This window comes from Patagioenas fasciata, chromosome 2 (genome assembly GCF_037038585.1).
Source record: "Patagioenas fasciata isolate bPatFas1 chromosome 2, bPatFas1.hap1, whole genome shotgun sequence".
NCBI classification, from domain to species: Eukaryota; Metazoa; Chordata; class Aves; order Columbiformes; family Columbidae; genus Patagioenas; species Patagioenas fasciata.
In genome coordinates, this window is record NC_092521.1 from 165,635,039 (window position 1) to 165,654,895 (window position 19,857).

Genomic DNA, 19,857 nt, shown 5'->3' on the forward strand with positions numbered 1-19,857 from the left:
TCAGGTAAATACAAATCTTAGACCATGCATATTTGTAGAGCAACAAAACCAGAGTTTTATTTATTTAAATAAACTTAGATGTTTGCCTTAGAGGCAATTCCTTAAAAAAATCATATTATCTTTTATAGTTAAGAGAGATTTAGTCAGGGTAGTCAGTGGTACTTGGTATGCTGTTCATCCTGTCCTAAAATGAACAACTAAAGTAGGTCAGATATACCTTGACCAATAACTGTGTATTTCTCTCTCAACTACTTATTCTCTCTGGTGATTCTCAAGGGACTAAGGACGTCCATTTTACTTAGACACTTATCTGTAAATATCCAGCTTTCCCTGAGGTGAGTCCCACCAAAACAGCCACGTGTTGAAAACAAAGCAAAATGAAAAATCTCTAAAGTCAACAAGAAAACACTATTTTCAATGCTCATGTTTCTCAGCCTACCATAACAGACATGAAATCTCTACCCCTCAGTTCTCTAAAAATACCTTCTCGTGTTGTTTCAAATTACCTTACCTGAGAGCTGATTTGAATTAGCCTTCCTCTAGTTAGTTGTTAATGTAAATGTCCCGTTGTCCATAGTAGGTCTTTCTAGAACACAGTATATAGAGGTCATGGTTCTGGTCCATGGTGTATGTACCTGCTGTTTCTATGAGCACACCTGTCTTTGTGTGTGTGATAAAAAATAAGCAGTACTTCTGAATTAGTGGTCAGACATGCAGTTTCCATACTGAACACCCCTCCCCATGCATCAAGGAAACTGAGCAGAAAAGTACTTTTGTGTCCTTACTAGTAGTCTTCACTAAAAAGAAGAGATCTACACTATCTGGGGTACTTACTCATGAAAATGAGGAACACCTGATCCAATTTAATCTTAGCTTAATGCCCATCCTACCAGTCTATGTTACTATTTAATTGTTCTCCACAAGCGTGCAGTCAACTTTCATTCAATATATTGTTCTGTTACCCTCTGTACAATTCCAAACTGCAAAGGTCGTGTGTATTTTGGATACGTAACACTGCCCGACCGCCTCCAGGTTGTTCAGTCTTTGGTCTGTCTGTGAGTCAACACATCACAATTGCCAGCGACAGCCAGTGCATTTTAATTTATTTTGTTTATTTTCGCTTCAGTCAAGCAGCTGGTTTGTGCTGTAATTTCATTCCGTCGTGTCCGCTTTCCATCTTTGTGACGTGTCTCATGAAATGTGTTGAAAGTGACCTACCTTGGCCTGTTCAGAATATGCTGAAAAAAATGCTAATCTTGTCATATTTAGCAGCTGCGTTCAGAAATGCTACTGTAAGCCTAAGAGGGCTAACCAGCACTCTTGCAAGATGTCAGAACTATCAACCATTACCCTGTAAGTGTACGCAATCCTGTGACATTACTGTGTTTGTATGACGCATGTTGCAAGTAAATGAATGGATATTAGCAGAGGGGTAGTAACCAGAGGGCAAGCATTCATTTAGTTCTTGTTGCATGTAGATTTTTTTGTTATTCTATGCTTTTGCTGGTTCATCACAGTCAAGGATTTTAATATTTATTTTTTTTTAATTGTAATTATGACTGATGCTATTTATGGTAGTGTCTGCATAGAAACTATCAATAGCTACAAAGATGAGCGTTGGTCATACTGAGAGTAAATATTTCACCAGAAAGTTTCTTATAACAACAGGGACAGGACAGGATTGAGTGAATCAGACTCTCAATCAGTGTAAAACTGAGTGAAGTAGAGCTAGTATATACCCGGGAATAAGGAAAGGTTAAGGTTAACCCGATAGCAAAACATGATGTGCCTAGTGAGAAGTCATTGCCAAAGATTTGCCTGTGGAGACTGAGGCATCTAGAAAAGGGAATAGATGCCATTTAGTCTAGAGACGTGTGAATTAATTGCTTTCGCACAGTGGACTTCACTCTCTTGTACAAGAAGCCCACAGGATTCATTTAGATGAGGCGTGCCTTTCAGAAATGTATTATACAACATGTTTCCTGATGAACACAGACCTGACAGCCCAGCATTTGGTTGAAGAATGCTTAGTAGATATCTTTGAGACCGTTACGAAAAAAAAGGTGGTTTTGTAACTTACAGTTGCGTATTTTGTTGTTTGTTAGCTATGAAAACAAAACAAAACACAAAACCCCAAACAAATAAAAACCAAACAAAAAACCTCAAAACATTTTAAACGTGAAAATAAATTTAATCTTTAATTTTACATCACCTCAAGGTATTTAAGAAATAGACCACTGAAGATGCTCAAAAGATTCAGTCAACAGACTGACATTGTGCAAAAACAGATGCCCTGTTTCCCCGAAAATAAGACAGGGTCTTATAATAATTTTGCTCCAGAACTTATTACTTTTTCACATGTATAGCTGCCTGGACACTATTTAAATTGGCTTTTTAATGAACTGTAACTAGGACTTATTTTTTGAGTAGGACTTATATTTTGAGCATCTTCAAAAATCCTGAAAAATCATGCTAGGGCTTATTTTCAGGGTAGGGCTTATTTTCAGGGAAACAGGGTAGAAGAAATAGAGAATAGAAGAGCATTCAGCAGGTCCATTTTTACATTGAGAGAAGATTCAAGTCTAGGAATGGTTAAGCAAAACAAAGATCTGCATTTAGGAGGAGATAGTTTAAAATATGAAGTTCACTATTTAACGTACCAACATGATGCAGCAGAGACTTCATGCTGGGCCTTTCCAGAGAAAAAAAATTCACATTAAGGAAGTGCGGTGTTTCAGAAACATGGCAAACTGATAACTCTCTAAGGTGAAATCCTCTAAATAGCCTAACTAGGAACATGGAAAAACTCTGTACGCTTCCAATAAACATAATTAAACCTTCTTTTTGGTGTTAAAATATGGAAGATTCAGAAAGCTTCTACTGCTGTTCAAGTCCTTAGGCTGAAGATTTGATTTATGCATGGGAAATTAAAAAGTTGTAATCAATGACGGTGTTTGGGTGTTATCTCAGGTCTTGGAAAGTGATCCTACGGACCTCATTAAGCTTTTGGATAAAATATGTACCTGTCAGGGGAAGATGATTGAGATGCCTGAAAGTCGCACGTTAATTATGTTTAGCATCCTTTTGATAAAATAGATACTTTGGTTTATTAAACATCAGCTATATTAAGCATTTCATCATTAATGACATCTTGTATCTTCATGGCTTCCTTTCTATCCTTCTATTTGAAATATTGTCATTACTATTTTTTTTTACATATTCATCACTCAGTTATGGCCAAAGAGATGGAATTCCTCTAATCTAATCCTGACAGGCCTACAGTACAGGAATTTATGTGACAGATTCAGTCCAGCCTTCCTTTGTAGTCAATGGAGAGACTTGGGGTGTGATAAGACTTTCCTTAGGGGCAGATGATTTGTCCTTGAGCTTAAGTACCTCTTAGTCTTTATTGAGGATAAAGGGAATGTAAGTGTGGAATAAATTTAACCAAAAATAGACGTCATCATTGCAGGTATCTCATAACTTTAAGCTAGTCAATAATATACATCAATAAATGTACTCAGTAGATACCCAGGGGGTTTACAACAGGAGTCACCTTTTCTTAAAGAGACATCAATAGCAGGCAAGAACTATGCCTTAGAAGTGCATTTTTCTCTACTGCAGCATTAGAATAGCTATTTTAATAATTTCAGTAGAGATATCTACAGTACGTGTGTCTAAATCTTGATGAGATGAATATTGTTCTACGTGACTACCACAGACCTTGATGTCTTCACCGCAAAAGTTTATATTTGATCAAATGAATTTCACTTGACTTACCATTTAAACTGAACTATTCTCCTACTTTGAAGAGGCAGGCCTAAATAGCAGAACAACTACATAGTCTTCCTTCAAAAGCTATAGTTTTAAAGATTTTTCACTTCTTTTGACAGTCTGTGATATTTTGTCTCAAAAAATGTTGGGTAGTGAGAATCTCTAAGACCAAGGCTACAAACTCCTTGCCAGAGTAACAGTTATTCTGTATTTTGTCCTTAATAGCTCAGTGTCATCTGTCAAAGCTTCTGTAAGTTACAGTGACTTTTTTGATCTACATCACTTTGGAACATCTTCAGTGGAAGGGAGATACCTGGAACTGATGGGAGAGTAAGCCCTCAGTTACAGTTCTCACCTCTCTCTGAGGCAGAATAAAGATTGACAACCACAAATTTCCTTACACAATTGCTTCTGGAGCTCCAGGTCCCCTGATGGAGGGGACCTATGTTTTCATTTCCAATTCATGCCTAGTTATGTCCTGTGTAATGTCCATAGACACTACGGCAGCCTCTTCAATAAATGTGGATGTGCAATGGAAAAATAAAGACATAGTTCCTTCAGAGAGCAGTCAGAGTTAGACAGTCTTTGTACTTCTTATTCCTTTTACAATAAAGATGCTTTTCTGTAACTCAATAGAGCAGTGACGAAAAACAGAAAACCATTATCTGTGTCTTTTTATGGTAATACTTTATGGAAAGGTCACATTTATAGTCATGCTATTGGAGAAAACCTCACGTTTAAGCTGTTTTTAAGGAAAATAACAGCTGAAAAATAGAATCTTAGCCTCAACAAAAATTGAAAGACAACTTGCTTTTTACTTTTTTTTGGAGTAACCTTAAGACATTCTTCTACCTGTTGGAGCGTAAACAAGGGTTTTGCTAGGCCTTTTGGGGAACGTGTCTCTTCTAAACAGACAGTTTAATTCCAAGTGGTGATTGTCCTCAAAACGTTGGATCAGCTTCTTGCCTGTCTGAAAGAGTGTGGGAAGAAGAGCATGAGTATCTTGGGCTGTTACACTTCTGAGAATTTTGTTGTATTCTATAACATCTTCGTTTCAGCATTGCACGTAAACTTACATGTCTCATAAGTACCGTTTTAAGTCTTCTTTCTTCCTAATGCTCTTGAAACAACACCATCATCATCCACACAATCATTAGTATCTCTCAAGTTTTTCTTATCATTAAGATCTTTTCCTCTCTATAGATCTTAATAATCTGTAAAATTCAGAATGTGTTATTTCTTGCATTTCATGTACTTTCTTCCTGACTTTTCTGACAATATTGAAGACAGTATCTCAAATAAATTGATGACATTATATTTCAAGGTCTTACAAACTAACTGTATTATTAATCAGACATAATTAATGTCAGAAAACTGACAATAGAAAAAGTCTTGCTTCTCATCTTTCACAAAATTAATCACCTATGACTGTGGTGAGATACAACATACTAACAGATAATTCTAGTCTGACTTTTAAGTCAAAATAACATTATCCTTCTGTCATAAATTCTGAATATAAAGGGTAACAGATTTTGAGAGATTATACTTCTTTGCCCTTACTTCTTTGTACTTGCTAACTTAATTTGATCTTTTTCTTCCACGTCTAGTTAAGACATAGTCTTTACATAATTTTTGTTTAGAGAGATTGTATTATTCTGCAATCTTTTTCCACAATGTTTCTGTTCCTTTTTATTAATCTGATTACTTGCCCATAGAGAAAAAGGATTAGATTTATTTTTTCTGGTGATCACCAAAGTTGGACACTCTTTGTGCCCTTCATCAACCTGTTCAAAAGTTGTTCCTCTCCTGTTGGAAAACTTTTGGTCAATGTCTAACTAATAATTCACAAGAACTGTGTTCTCTGGTTTATGGGGTCTTTAATCGAGACTTGAGATTTGGTGTGCAACAGACTAAAGAATCCTGTGTGTTCAGTACAATCTCCAGGCAAGGGTTGTGATATGATTATTATCATTAGTGTACAAAGTATGACCGAGGAACATCTGCAATGAACTGAACTCCCATTTCCAGCTTAGTATTGGATGTAACAGCGTATGCTCGCAGAGTTCTTGGAGATGTATTAATTAAGTCTTCACTTTCAGTAAGACAAACACATCATTTTTGGGATATTGTTGAGCATGTAGTAACAAATACAACTGTGTATAGATATAAGCAGAGTGAACATTTGAATTTGAAAAATCTTTATGGCTGTTTAGCTTCCTTTGTCCTTCATCTGCTTCCTTAACTTACTTGAAGGAAATCAATAACCTTTTTTTCCCTTTGAAAATGTCCTGGAGGTGACTTTAGGCCACTTTTTTTTATAATGAAGCACTTGCCTTATTTTCAAATCAACATTTACTTTCTCTTGGGTCTGTTTTGCTGTGTAATCAGCAAATGGCACTGACCAAAACTGATGTATAATTCTTGGCTGGACCCCTGCTTTTTGGGATTTTCATCCATACTCAGTTAAGTGGTTACAGGTACACACATTAATTTCTAACCATTTTGCTTATACCTACTGAGTTTGATTTAACTCTAAAAACTCTTCATTCTCATGCAATGGAAATTAGTTACACAGTGGAGTTGCACCTGGGTTTCCAACAGCATAAATGAGACCAAAATCAAGACCTTGAGCAATAGTCATGAGTACAAAATAACATACGGGGGAGTGGGGAAGGGTTAGCATTATTTGTGTTGCTTTTTCAGAATTTTTTGCTATGCAGAAAAAAAATCACACACACACAAAAGAGATTTCAAACACTCCACTGGGATTAAGCAATTGGGTGAGAGGTTTATTATTGTGTTATGGTAGCAGTCTGAATCCCTTAGCAAGATTACCCTCCTCATGTTTGGCACCATAGAAAAAAATCTCTGCTTATAATAATGCAAATTAAAATAACAGTACAGAGTATTAAGTGTTACTAATGTGCTATTATTGTAGCAATCTGAAGTGGGAGCCAACTACAGTGTGTATGAAATCACTGTTTGGGAACAAATGTGAATGTTGTATATTTGTTTGTATAATTACACAGTGTATGTATTTCCCAAAAGGGAGGCAACAAAATATTTTCTGTGTTTTCTTCTTTAATTAAAGCACAAGTTGTTTATTACAAGGCTGCATTAAAGTTCTTTCACTCTATTATAACAGGAGACTGGCTCGCTCTACACTACTGCTTATCCCCTTGTTTGGAATTCACTACACGGTGTTTGCTTTTTCTCCTGAAAATGTCAGTAAGCGGGAGAGACTAGTGTTTGAATTGGGACTGGGATCTTTCCAGGTGATTATACAGTGAATTCTCCTTTTGTTGAAAAGAAACCTCTATTCATTGTAACTACTTTGCATGCACAGTTCTCAGACTGTGTGTTTATTCATTTATGTATATGTTTTCTGCACTAGGATTTTGATTTTGCTTTGTTTGCTTGTTTGTTTGTTTTAACTCCAGTAATATTCTAGCATTTACTGCAGTATTTGCATTACATTATTTTTTTTTTTTCTCTCCCATTTACCTAGGGTTTTGTTGTTGCTGTTCTCTATTGTTTCTTGAACGGGGAGGTAAGACTTTTAATATTTAACCTCCCCCATCCACTGTCTCCATTCCATTTCCTTGAGGGAATAACTGCTATTCTAATCCTTCACTGTAACACATCATCTACCATATTCCCTAATACCTTAGGCTGAATCTCACAGTGTTTCAGCAAAAGAAGACAGATGTTTGATGTCTTTATTAAACCAAAATATTGACCTCGCCAGAGATGATGGCTCAGATTAATGCTCCCTAACAGAGGTAGGGACTATACTGGTGCCTTTGGTTATGTCATCCCAGGTGCAGAACTTTGTGCCTGTTTTTGTTAAACTTCATGCAGTTCTTGGTAGCTCACTCTTCCTGCTCCGTTCTCTCTGTACGGTGGTTCTCCCTTCTGACATGTCCACCTCACCACCCAGACTGGTGTCATCAGCCAGCTTGGTAGGGGTGTTTTCAGTCCCATCATCCAGATCATTTATGAAGCTGTCAAACAGTGTGGGGTCCCGTATCAATCCCTGGAGGACCCCACTAGTGACAGGCTGCCAGCTTGAGTAAAAAAAAAGTTGTTCACCACTCTCTGAGTTTGGCCTTTCAGCCAATTTCCTACCCATCTTGCAGACACCCACCCTATCTATATCTTTCCAATTTGCCTAGCAAAAGGATGTGGGAAAGTGTCAAATGCTTTGCTGAAGTCCAAGTAAGCAACATCCACTGCTCTCCCCATGTCAAGAGAAAATATTGCTTTGTTGTAGAAGATGATCAGGATAGTCTGGAATTATTAGCTTTTGATAAATCCTTGCTCAGTTTTCCTAATCACCTGTTTCATTTGGTTTGTGATAGTTTCTAGGAGGTGTTGTTCCATTATTTTCAAAGACTGAAGTAAAACAAATAGGCCTTCAGTTTCCTAGATACTCTTCATAAGAACAGAACAAAATAGAACAGAATAAAATAGATCCTCTTTAACATCCTTCTTCTAGACTGAGATGACATTTGCTTTCTTCCAGTCGTCAGTTTACCTCCTGATCTCCATGACTTTTGAAATATTATAGGCGGTGGCTTGAAACGGTGTCAACCACTTCCCTTAATACCTTGGGGTGGATTCCATCTGGGTCCATAGACTTACGTGGGTTGAACCCCTGCAAGAGGCCCCAGACAATCCCTTCCTCCACTACCTTGGGTTAGCACAGACGTTGTCATTGGTATTTGATCCTTTGACCAGGGGTCTGTAGAGACAGAGGCAAATAAGTTATTGAGAACCTCTGCCTTGGCAACATTATCGGTGACTAGTTTCCTTGTACTCTTTAGCAACTCTCCTATGACTTCCCTGTGCTTCCGCTTGCCACTAATGGATTTGAAGAACCCTTTCTTGGTGCTCTTGACATTTTGGCCATTTTCAGTGCCAGCTGAGCCCTAGCTTTCCTGACTGCGTCTCTTCATGTCCTAGTAAGGTTCCTGTAGTCCTTGATGGATATTTGGCTACCTTTCCATAGCAATTATGCTTCTGTTCTTTTGTTTATAAGTAAAAACTCATTATTAAGACTGCTGGTCTCAGCAATCACAAGCTCGTTGTCCTCCATGGATGTTTCTCATGGAATCCCTCACAGCTGGACTCTGAGCGTATTGGCATAATCTCTTCTAAGTTCCAGAGATTTTGTCCTACTACTTGTCTTCTGTATACTCAGAAGTGTTGTTTTACCAACAAATGTCTGGGTAATTTAAGTCACCCATGAGAACCAGGTTGTATTTGTCCAAGACTTCCTTAAGCATCTGAAGTAAGGTTTCATCAGCTTCATAATCCTGAGTGTGAGCTTGGTGACACCTAACAAAAGATCCCTCTTGGTGACAATTCCTGTAGTGTTGATAAGATAAACACCTTCCATACTAACATGTACAGTGTGTTAGATCTCATGTAACTCCTTGGTGGAGGGAGGAGGGTCATTCTTAACTAAACTAACACAACCAGATTAACTAAAACCATTTTACCTTTCAAGATGTTAGAGAATGTCTTCTGCCTCCACTAAATTGCTTAGGGTAAGAAAGAGTTCACCTTGGGTATATTACTCTGTTACAGATGCAAATGCTATTTTCTCTTTACAGGTGTAATATACCTTCATACTCTTTCTAATCTATACCTATCTATACTTTAATCAAAATAGAAATTTAGAGGTACTAGAAGGGGAATGTAAGTCTTCTAGTTGGATTTTTCCTCCCTGCAGTTAATGTCCATACTGTTGAAGCACTTGTTTAGCATTTTGCCATATGCTGATCCATTTTGATGATGGTATTAATCTAGGAAAATCTAGCAATGACTATTAAAGACAAGAAGAACTGTCTTTGACACAGCAGCTCATTGGAGACTGGAAAAGTATATTGGGAAAAAAATATGTTTACAAACTTCCTTGTTCTTATGCTATTTCATTCAGAAATATGCTACAAGCTCCTGTCAAAAATGAGTAACAGATGAGTAGAAAAGATGAGTAGAAAAGTTATAGAATTATTTGTTTATTTTCTAATTGGACTTCTGACCATGGATTGGTTTACTGTTGGTGATTTACTGTGGATGCCCATGCAAAAAGCTCAAGGGAAAGGAGGTTGTCGTGAATGTATATGAATCCAAAAGCCTTCATCTGCGTAGAGGTGATCTGAAAGCAGAAGGTAAATTTTTCAGTAGACCTGCATCCATTAATGACATGTGAGAGACAAGCTGCCTTTGTGGACAGGTTATTTCATTACTTTCTAGTATTTTTTGCTTGCTGCTCTATTTGACTCCTTGTTATATATTTGATACTGGCCATCGATGAAAACAGAATATTTTTTCCAAGAGTTGGTGTTGAACAGGTGTTCTATGAAACTCTGGACTGATCCTAAATTATCTGAATTCAGAGACACAAATCCCAGGCTGTTATTCCCACCGCGTGCCTGGGCCTCATTCAAACATGGAGAAGTTCAGGTTTTGCTGAAGTGAGAATTTTATTAATAGTCTTAAAAATTGTTCTATCAGTTTGTGGGGCTTTTTTCTAAACTTGATAATTTGTCAGCATGTCCTCAGGCGGCTAAGTACATAAAAAATGACCTTTTGAAGTTTCTCCCTAAAGGTGCAATCAGAAATAAAGAGAAAATGGAGGAGCTGGAAAGTCAACCGGTATTTTGCTGTGGATTTCAAACATCGTCATCCTTCTCTAGCGAGCAGCGGAGTGAACGGGGGGACACAACTCTCCATTCTGAGCAAGAGCAGCTCTCAGATTCGGATGTCCAGCATAAATGCGGAGAACCTGGCGACATGAGCAGCTAAGGAAAACAAATTGATCAACAAACAAACCAAAACCCGTCCCTTTAAAAAGAAAAAAAGATCATATTTTTGGTGGTGGCAAAAGTCCCTTTCCTTTCCTTTCCTTTCCTTTCCTTTCCTTTCCTTTCCTTTCCTTTCCTTTCCTTTCCTTTCCTTTCCTTTCCTTTCCTTTCCTTTCCTTTCCTTTCCTTTCCTTTCCTTTCCTTTCCTTTCCTTTCCTTTCCTTTCCTTTCCTTTCCTTTCCTTTCCTTTCCTTTCCTTTCCTTTCCTTTCCTTTCCTTTCCCTTTCCCTTTCCCTTTCCCTTTCCTCAATGTTTGTAGAGGTGAAAAAGCAAAGGAAATGTGTGTGTATATACATATATCTTTTTAACAATCACTGTAAATACCCAACTGTACTCAAGGCCATTAATGGAAAAAAGTTTAAAAGATAAACAACAGGCCAAGCCCACCCACTCAATGATTTACATTTCAGAGCATCCGCAAGTAATCTGTTGTCAGTCAAAAGTAACAAGTGATTGCTGTGCAGTTGTGATCCTTGGTTGCCAAACTGATACTAATCTATGAATGGACATGACCACTGTTATTTTTCAAGTTGTTTTCCATTTTGTTTTGGATTTGCCTCTTTTTTTTTCTTCCTAGTCAAACATATCTTAGTGTGTCCCTGTCTTTTGGCATGTGAATTTCTGCGGTGTTTCTCTTTTGAGTCTTAGGATGGAGCTGATATGCTTGGGTTAATCAAACCAGCCGATTCAGGAAGAACTCCAGAAAATTGAGTTCATAACTGGATTTAGTCAGACGTTCCCAGTGAACTTGAAGAAACTGCTGTTCCAATGTGAAGCTGCATAGCTACCATCGCTCAGTGGGAAGCTCCAGGCAAGAGAGATGGGATCGACTGTCTTTCTATACCCAGGGACACTTCTGAGAATGCTTTATGTTCTAGCCAAGCTGTGAATTTTCTAAAAGGACCATGTGGTTGAGATATATCTATATTTTTGGCATTGAGTGGTTGATCAATAGATTGATTAATTGGATTCTTTGAACAATAAAAATAACTGTCCCCTCCCTCCTACCTTAAGAGCAAAATTCAGTTCTAGGATGGCCTTTCCCTCCAGATAACCTTGACCCCTTCGCATCTGTGTCCAAACAGGGCATGTTTTTGGGTTGTGCTGTCACAGAGCGCGGTGCCTTCGCAACCTGGTTGACTTGTGTGTGTTGACTCTTCCCTGCCAGAGCCAAAGGCATAAGAGGGATCTGGTATGATCATCTTGGAAGGTGAAAGTCATCTACATTTGGTGAGGAACTGAACCGAACATTGAGATGGTATGGAAGGAAAAGATAAAGAGTTTGGATGACTTCCCACACCTGGCAGTTTTTTCTCTCTTTGGATATTCTGTTTGTTTAACCACCAATGGTCTTACTGCTTTTCTTTAAGAGGAACTAAAATGTTCTCTCAGCCTTTGCCTTGTAGTTAAAGCCACGACTGGTACATATCTGCTTCAATCAAATGTCAATGATGTCAATTCTTAAAAGTCTTTATACAGTGCATAAAGGCTTTAAAGACCCTTCTAGCATTCACTTAATTTTGGATTTATGGACTGATATATATATATATATATAAGATATATATATATATGCATGTGGAAGTATATGCATATATTAAAAAAGTGAAAATAACTTTTTAAATGTGAAGTTTTGAACTGAAACTAATAGTAACCAGGAAATTCAAAAATTCAGACTTGTTCTCCAGTGTTAGTTGACATGATCATGTAAAAAAAAAGTGAAAGACTTAGAATTTTAGTGTCAGCCGAGTGTGAGCTTTTAATTTCACTGGTTTTGGTTAGTTTGGGTAAAAAAAAAAAAAAAGTTTTAATGTCATTTTTGCATAGTTTTTAAAAAATAATACTGGTTTCCTTATTTTTAAAAGGAGGGAAAAAAGGTCTCAGAAGTTGTGAAAGAGTTATTAATTATAATACTTAACACATATAGTGCTTTATGGGACATAATCTGCTCTCAGTTGTAGCAGTGTAAATGAATGTAAAAATAATTTGAGGTAGGCAGAAATGTTGATATCGACTTTGTATTTGTACAGGGTCATAGTTTTATGAGATGGTAACCCCCTTTCTGGTGAAATCTGTCCTTGTACAGACGACCAGTAAAAAGTTTTAAATCACTTAAATTGCACCCCAGTATCTTAAGTGGGACTTAAGTGATCCAGACACCTATTTTTCTTTTTCAAGTCTTCAGCACTGGTTTGCTGCTCTGAGAGCAGGATTTGTTCCCCTCTACCAAACTGTCTGCAAAAGTCACAAAAGTATTTTTAACTGATAGATTGGGGCTTCCTCTCTCATTAGATGATGCTAAAAGCTATTTTAGAAGGTTTCCCAAGAAATCATGCACTTTAAAGTCCAGAAAGACACAGGAGATGAGAGAAGTCATATCTGTCAGGTAAATGCATACCTAGACATTTTTTGAATCAGACTATCTAATCTTAAATGGGATAACATTTAGTTTTGTATTTTCTGTAATTTGGACTTTCACAAGGTATTATATTGACAATACTGTGTGTTATTTAAAAAAATCAAAAAGTATATTTTGCATGAATGGCTAGTAGCCAATTTTCAAGCATTAATAAATTAGAACTTTTGAGAAAAAGATGTTGAATAACTGCCTCTAGCTGGAGACTTTTTGATGTTCCAGTCCAGAACAAGATGTCTGGATCTATTTTTATTATTATCATTTTTTTTTGTTGTTGTTGTTGAGGCTTTCTCTGAGCTTACTTTCAGATTCTGTTGTTTTCCTGGCTGTCTGACAGTGTTCTTCAATGTGAGTTGGTGGATCTCAGTCCAGTGCCTCCTGGGAAAATGTCAACGTCACCAAAACCACCAATACTGCACAGAGGGGACCAGGTCCTCAGCTAAATTAAAATCAGTACAGAAAATTGTTGTAAATATTTGAACAAGGCAACTTCGCTTTGCCTTTAGATTTGGCCTGAGCACCTTATTGTTACACTTATTTTTGGTGTTTTCAGCCAAGGACTGAATAGTCATGAAAATTTGGGCTTACCCCTTAAATTCCTAGGAGCCAGACAAGCTGGAAGGCAGAGGAGGGGAAATTTCTGGTGTTACAGTCCCTGTGTTTCTTTTCAGTGGACAAAATGAACTCTTCAGTACCTTTCACCAGCACTGAACTTACTAAAAGAAATGGAATCTCTTGGCATATTTAATATACAATATATATTATACAACCAACTCCCATTTATTATGTTTTTTCTTGGCAGTGTTGATGCACTTGCAAATGTGACTTTCCTGAGTCACTCAAACTTTCTCAGTGTTACTGGAAAGATCATACTTCAGGTTTATGTAGTTATTTAAACCAGACTCTGATGCCATCGCACAAATTAGCTCTCAATAAATCTTTATGTTGAATGTAAGCTGAAGATGCTGGATGTGCATGGGCACCATGCACAGTGACTGCCATTTCTATTTGTTTCAGGCTGGAAGAAACCAACAGGTGGTTTGCTTCTAAGTGTGTGTAAATATCAATTGAGTGTAACAGTGCTTTGTTTGATTTTTCACTGTGAAATATATTTTGGACCTAGAAAAGCTATGTTATTAAAAACAATACATAATTAAAAGAAAAACGAGAGTGCAGTGCTCCTTGAGCCATTTTTTCTACTGTGTCCATAATGTATTTCTTGTCTAATTTTCATATTTTGCTTTTGCAAATGTACAGAATGTTTCTGTGCTGCAGCTTTTGTGACTATTTACTGTATCTAACCACTGTTCCATTATTGACTTTTGGATGTGGAGTGCTGGTACTACAGGACAATTAACATCCCAAAATGAAAAGTACAACCTATATTTCAAAGGGGAAGGCTTCTCTCATTGCTGCATAGTGACTTTACCTCCTTTTACCTTTACTTATATTTAGTATATCTGGAACTCAGAGTCCAGGTGATGAAACAATGCTTAGTTGCGGGGTTTTTTTATTTCATAGAGGAAAAATATCCAAGTTCCTCTGCATCATTTAAGCACTTGTAGTTGAAAACCAGGTGTTAAAATAGGGTGGAGAAGGAAGGGGGATGAAGTCAGGTGAGTTTAGAGTGACATGCAAAACCCATGCATTTTGGAAGCTGAATTCAGACTGTGTATTTGGTGTCTAGCTCCTCCTTTTCAGCAGCTGTCCATCATTGCTGTTAAAAGAGCTGTGTCTTGCAACTACAAGGCTAAATAACAACCAGAAGTGGACGTAAACTGACTGTGCTGATAATCTGAGATTGCATTTGCAAAGATGGTTTTTCCTAGACTGTCTCCATCATCAACAACGACTGTGAGGTACCTTCCAGAAGGGAATGCAGAGCTGTTCATGGGAACACAGAATCATAGAATCAACAGCCCAGGATGGAAGGGACCTCAAACAACCATCTGGTCCAATGTTTCATGAGAAAGTGAGCCCAGATGAGATTATTTAGCAGCCTGTCCAATCATATCTTGAAAACCTCCAGTGGCGAAGACTCTGCGACGTCCCTGGTGACATTCCAGTGGATTGTGGCTTTACATTTTACAGTGTTATCACTGTAATTGGGTTTTTTTTCTTATATCGAGGTGAAACTACTCTCAGTGCAACATGTGCCTGTTCCCATTGTCTTTTCCATGCAGGTCCTTATGAAGAAACAGCCTCCATCCTCTTTGTAGCTATCGTTTTAGTACTAGAATCCTGTGATGAGGTCCTCCCTGAGCCTTCTCTTGTGTGGGAAGAAAAGACCTAATTCCTTCAGTGTTTCACCATTTAACAGATTGTCCACCCCTTTGATCATCTTCATGGCCATTCTTCTAACCTTGTCCATTTTGGCCATGTCCTTCTTAAATTGTGGGGACCAGAACTGGTTACAACACAGTGTTTGTTAGACTCCCATTCAAAACTTGACCTGGGAGAATCTGATTCTCATCAGCAGTGTGGAACAGATTAGTTGCCATAAATTGTCTTTCCCATGTCATTTTGTAAAACTGTGTTTTTTCATAATATTGTCATATCAATGGTAGATGAAATTCTGCTTCTGCATAGAATAATAGCTTCTGTACTTGCTTATGAAAGGCTACATAGGATCTCTGGTTAGCTCAAAGATTTTCTTTTTTTTTATTTCATAAATTCCATGGACATAAGAAACCAGTAACTAAAAGTATTTAAAGCCAAAATGATCAAGAATAAAACATATTTAGCAGAGTTGGAGCTATTAGTCTCTGATTCTTAAGTGTTTCAGAGCATTACAGACCCATAAGGACAGTTAATCTGAAAGAAATTCAGTAATTGCCATTATTTTCACAGCATATTACTGCCACTCCTGAACTGATTAAATCCCCTTTTAAAATTCATTATGCTTCTCTTTTTCTTACCTTCTCTTCCCACTGGAAAGTTATTGTAAAACTTCATTCTTCCAGCAGCTAGAAACCTTTTTCTGAGTTTCAAACTAAAGTAACTCTTGGCTCATTTTTGTTCCTTGTCTCACTAATCTTGCCTCCAGTGCCTTTCTCCCTTCCTGAAATATGAACAGCTTTAATTCAGATAAAGTCTACAGCTTATCTATGATTGTGCAGCTGAAAGATAAGGCTGAAAATAATCATACTATTAAGCTCCATTTGTTTCAGCTCTCATCTCAATTTGGTCAGCAAAAACAATGCAAAGAAGCAAACACAGACGTATGCAAATCCATTAAGAACAGTAAGAAAATTAACTGGAAGTAGCATGCCAAGCACCCTAAAAAAAAAATAAATCTAGTCTTTAAAGTCTATGAGTGAGATCTGGGTTTTGAGCGGTTTTCATTCAGTCAGATATAAAGGCAGAAACTATTCCAATCTTCTCCTTTTCTGGTTTCAGTTATGATCTTGCAAGAAGATCTGTATTGCTACTAGTTTCCAATCAAAGGAATAGGACACTCATTCAGTAAACATACTGGAGGATATCAGCATTCAAATGGGTAAAAATGCATGGATTGTGTCAGCTTGTGAGGTTTCAGTGCTCATGTATCTGACACTCTTACTAAATCCCTACTAAATCTGGCCCGTGAACCATGCAGATACCTAACGTCACTTTATTTTTTCATCCCGGCCCTGCCAGAAATCAAATATAAAACTTTCAGAGGGTATAGCAAAAATATTTTTTTAAAAAAGTCTAGAGTGACTTTAGTAACAGTGGCAGTAAGAGAATTGCAAAACACCATTGGCTTTATTTGCCTTGTTATTTGAAATTGTTTTTCAGTAGTGTTTCAGGAACAGTTGCCCATGGCAGACATTTTCAGTCTGTGGTCTGTAGAGATTTCAGAGCCCATAGGCTATTTCTGAAGTGTCCATGGAAGATGATTAAGGAAAATAAGTTCATTCTTTGTTAATAGCAATATATGTTTGTAAGGCTACTGAAGGGCTTTTGTCTTACTTATGTGAAGGATCTCACAGATCAAAAAGAGCTTGAAAACCTGCAAACAGCTGAGGATGAGTTACTACAGGCTATTTTCCATGGCCAATTAGTTGACCGTCTGTTTTTTCAGCTTTCTGCACATAGCGTCATCCAGTCTTTGATGAACCTCTCGACACCTCCCATCCAACATTCACTTTGACAAATAATGATAGAGAGGAGATGGTGAGGAAAGCATGACCACTGTTAGCAAGCTATAATCACAAGGAGTATCTTTATCCCAATATTGCAGAAAGGATAGGTCTCTTTGCAGCCTTTTTACCATGAGTGATTGGTTTGAGAAGATACAGGTAGAAGAGATGCTACGTCCTGGATGATGCTACTGTACATTCCCCTCTGTGCCCTCAACATCTACAGAAACAGGCTAACTGTGATTTCACAGCTGCCATGAGGTCCTATGAAGCCTTCTTGCATGACAAAGTACAAGATCTCAATGCTGAAAGTAATCCTCATAGTTTCCACATTCAGTGGATGCACCCAGAAAGTCCAGCAAATCGAGGTTTTCCTCTTTTCTTTCATTAAATGATTTCCTGATAGTAAGACTTTATTTTCTGTTAGGAGATTTTCTCTTGTGGGCAAGGCTTCCAGAGAAATGTAGGATGCTTAAAATCATCTGCTACATGACACTGTAGAGCAATAAATATGACCTTAGAAGAGCTATTATAGAGTGAAAGGTCTAAAGGGACACAGGACAAGGTAATAAAAACAGACAAAGCAGTATGTATGGGCCACTACATGAGATCCTGCTTGGCGTCCAGCTGCTGGACAAGACAAGTTTCTCTTACAGTGCCTCTGTAAAATCTATGAGCTCTGTGTGGATGCCTAGGAAACTGAGATAAACTCACTGGGTGGGATTCAGCTGCAAAGTCAGATGGCAAGACTTTGATATCTCTGTGAAGGCAGTGTCTGTTTGACTCCTGAGTCTACAACTAGAAATATACATAATACAAAGATGCAACCAAATATCTGGTTTTACGTGATTTTCTTTCTTAGAAAGTTAGAGATCAAGGGCTATATTAAATATGTATCCCTTTCAACATCTGACACTTTCAGCATTAGGCATTCTGGCTCATAGGCAAAGTCCTGGAAAAGATCCTGTGTCACTAAACAGGCGGCTAAGGACATATCCACATCACTTAACTTTAGACAACAATAGTGAAAATATCTTCCTTTCATCTGGTTCCTCCTCTTTGCCTTTGTGGTCATGAGAGCAATGAGCAATTTTAGAGTACAGGCATCAAACATATTCTTGATGTATACTCAAGGATGAGATGATTCACACTTTGCAAGTATCTGTTTCTTTCCGCCGGGAAGTCTAACTGACCAGATCAGAGACAGATGCTGCACTATGGAAATCTACATGTAGATGACTTTTCCCCTGACAACTTTGCCCAGTCACTATTGTTCTCTTTCATGCACGCTGTGAAGTAATGGTCTTGAAAAGCTTGAGGGTGGCTTCAATTGGGGATTACGAACCAGATTTGGGGGAGGTACATGCCTGCTAAAAGCTTAATAGTTTAGTAATTTTCAGAAAGTCTTGTTCTCTCTGTCAGATTCTGTCCATATGACCAGCACTTCTGTGTCCAGAAACAAACCATGGTATATAGTGCACCTGCAGTGAAAAAAGGGATTTTACCCTCTGCTTTTAGCAGTCAGGAACATGCAACCGGTTCAGAATTGCATTTAAGAGTAACACTAGGAAGATACGGAGATACTCTGATGTTAAGCTCCATGCATATCCATACTAAAGAGCTAAGTTCAGCTAAATACACATTGTACTTTGTGTATGAAAACACACCAGCAGAGCTTAAAAAATGTCTTGAACCTCGTGGTCCTTCACCTTCTTATGATTAAAATTGCAATTTCCCATTGGCTTTCTTTTGGGGAATTCATCCATGTAAACAATTACTGTGTGATATGATACTGTGTGATATGACACTCTTCAGTGTCTGAAATGACTTAGGCTTCTGGATATACCTTTTTCAATGGACTTTGTGCTTGCAGAGAAGTCTCAAGAGGCCTTTGTGTACTGGTATAATCTGTAAAAACAAATACTTGATGTGTTCATTCTCCTTTCCTTCTTCTTGTCAATTTAGTGGCAATGTAACATGCTATAGCTCTGAGAAATACCAAGTTATTGAATGGAAAGCTGTATTTTGGCTTTTGACTGTGTCAAGGTACAAATTTACCGGCCTGTTGAGTCTAATACTGACCTTTTTTGGTCAAAATTGGTTTAATAGGTAATGGGATCAGGGGTTATTCAGCTTTGTTATGAGGTGGAAACACAGATATCAATTGCTGCATTCTAACCTTTTTTGTGTTTTGAGAAATTGTTTTTAACATGTATACTGCTGTAGATGACACAATAAATGTATTATCATTTTGTATAAGTCTGTTCTGATATGAAATTTCACCAAAGAGAAATTTTTTGTCTGTGAAGTTACAGGGTAGAGTATTCCTTCCTGAAGCAGAAGGATGGAGTTTTTTGGGCTAAAAGGATTAACTTTCATTCCTCATGGGAAGGAGACCCTGGATTCTGCTGGGCAAACTCAGCCCTGGACCAATCAGATGTGAAGTCTTTGCCATTAGCAAACCATGCACAGTCTTCTTTCGCTATCACTCAGTGGTGTCACACGAGGAAGGCGTTCAGCACACTGCATCAGTATCAAGCATGACTATGGTCTAATACTCTCAATACAAATGCTACACGCTGTCCGTTGCTACTAGTAACCCCTGTGGCTCTGAGCTTTGATCCACAGGGCCTTTGGGGCCTATGTATTATTTCTAAGAGGTCTACACAGGAGA

The 19,857-nt window shown here is 37.8% G+C and overlaps 1 protein-coding gene across 12 annotated transcripts in view; it reads left to right on the top strand.

The window, feature by feature from the left end:
* Positions 1-19,442, top strand: part of ADCYAP1R1 (ADCYAP receptor type I) — a 155,490-nt gene extending 136,048 nt beyond the window's left edge. For 6 of the 12 annotated variants that reach the window (XM_065830008.2, XM_071805375.1, XM_071805380.1 and 3 more), the window contains 4 exons: positions 1,270-1,353; positions 6,920-7,049; positions 7,283-7,324; positions 10,378-19,442. In XM_065830008.2, the coding sequence (XP_065686080.1) occupies positions 1,270-1,353; positions 6,920-7,049; positions 7,283-7,324; positions 10,378-10,587 (466 nt within the window). In that variant the 3' untranslated portion in view covers positions 10,588-19,442. The remainder of the gene's footprint in view (positions 1-1,269; positions 1,354-6,919; positions 7,050-7,282; positions 7,325-10,377) is intronic. The other 6 variants (XM_071805379.1, XM_071805381.1, XM_071805382.1 and 3 more) reach the window with 4 other exon arrangements.
* Positions 19,443-19,857: the final 415 nt, after the last annotated feature.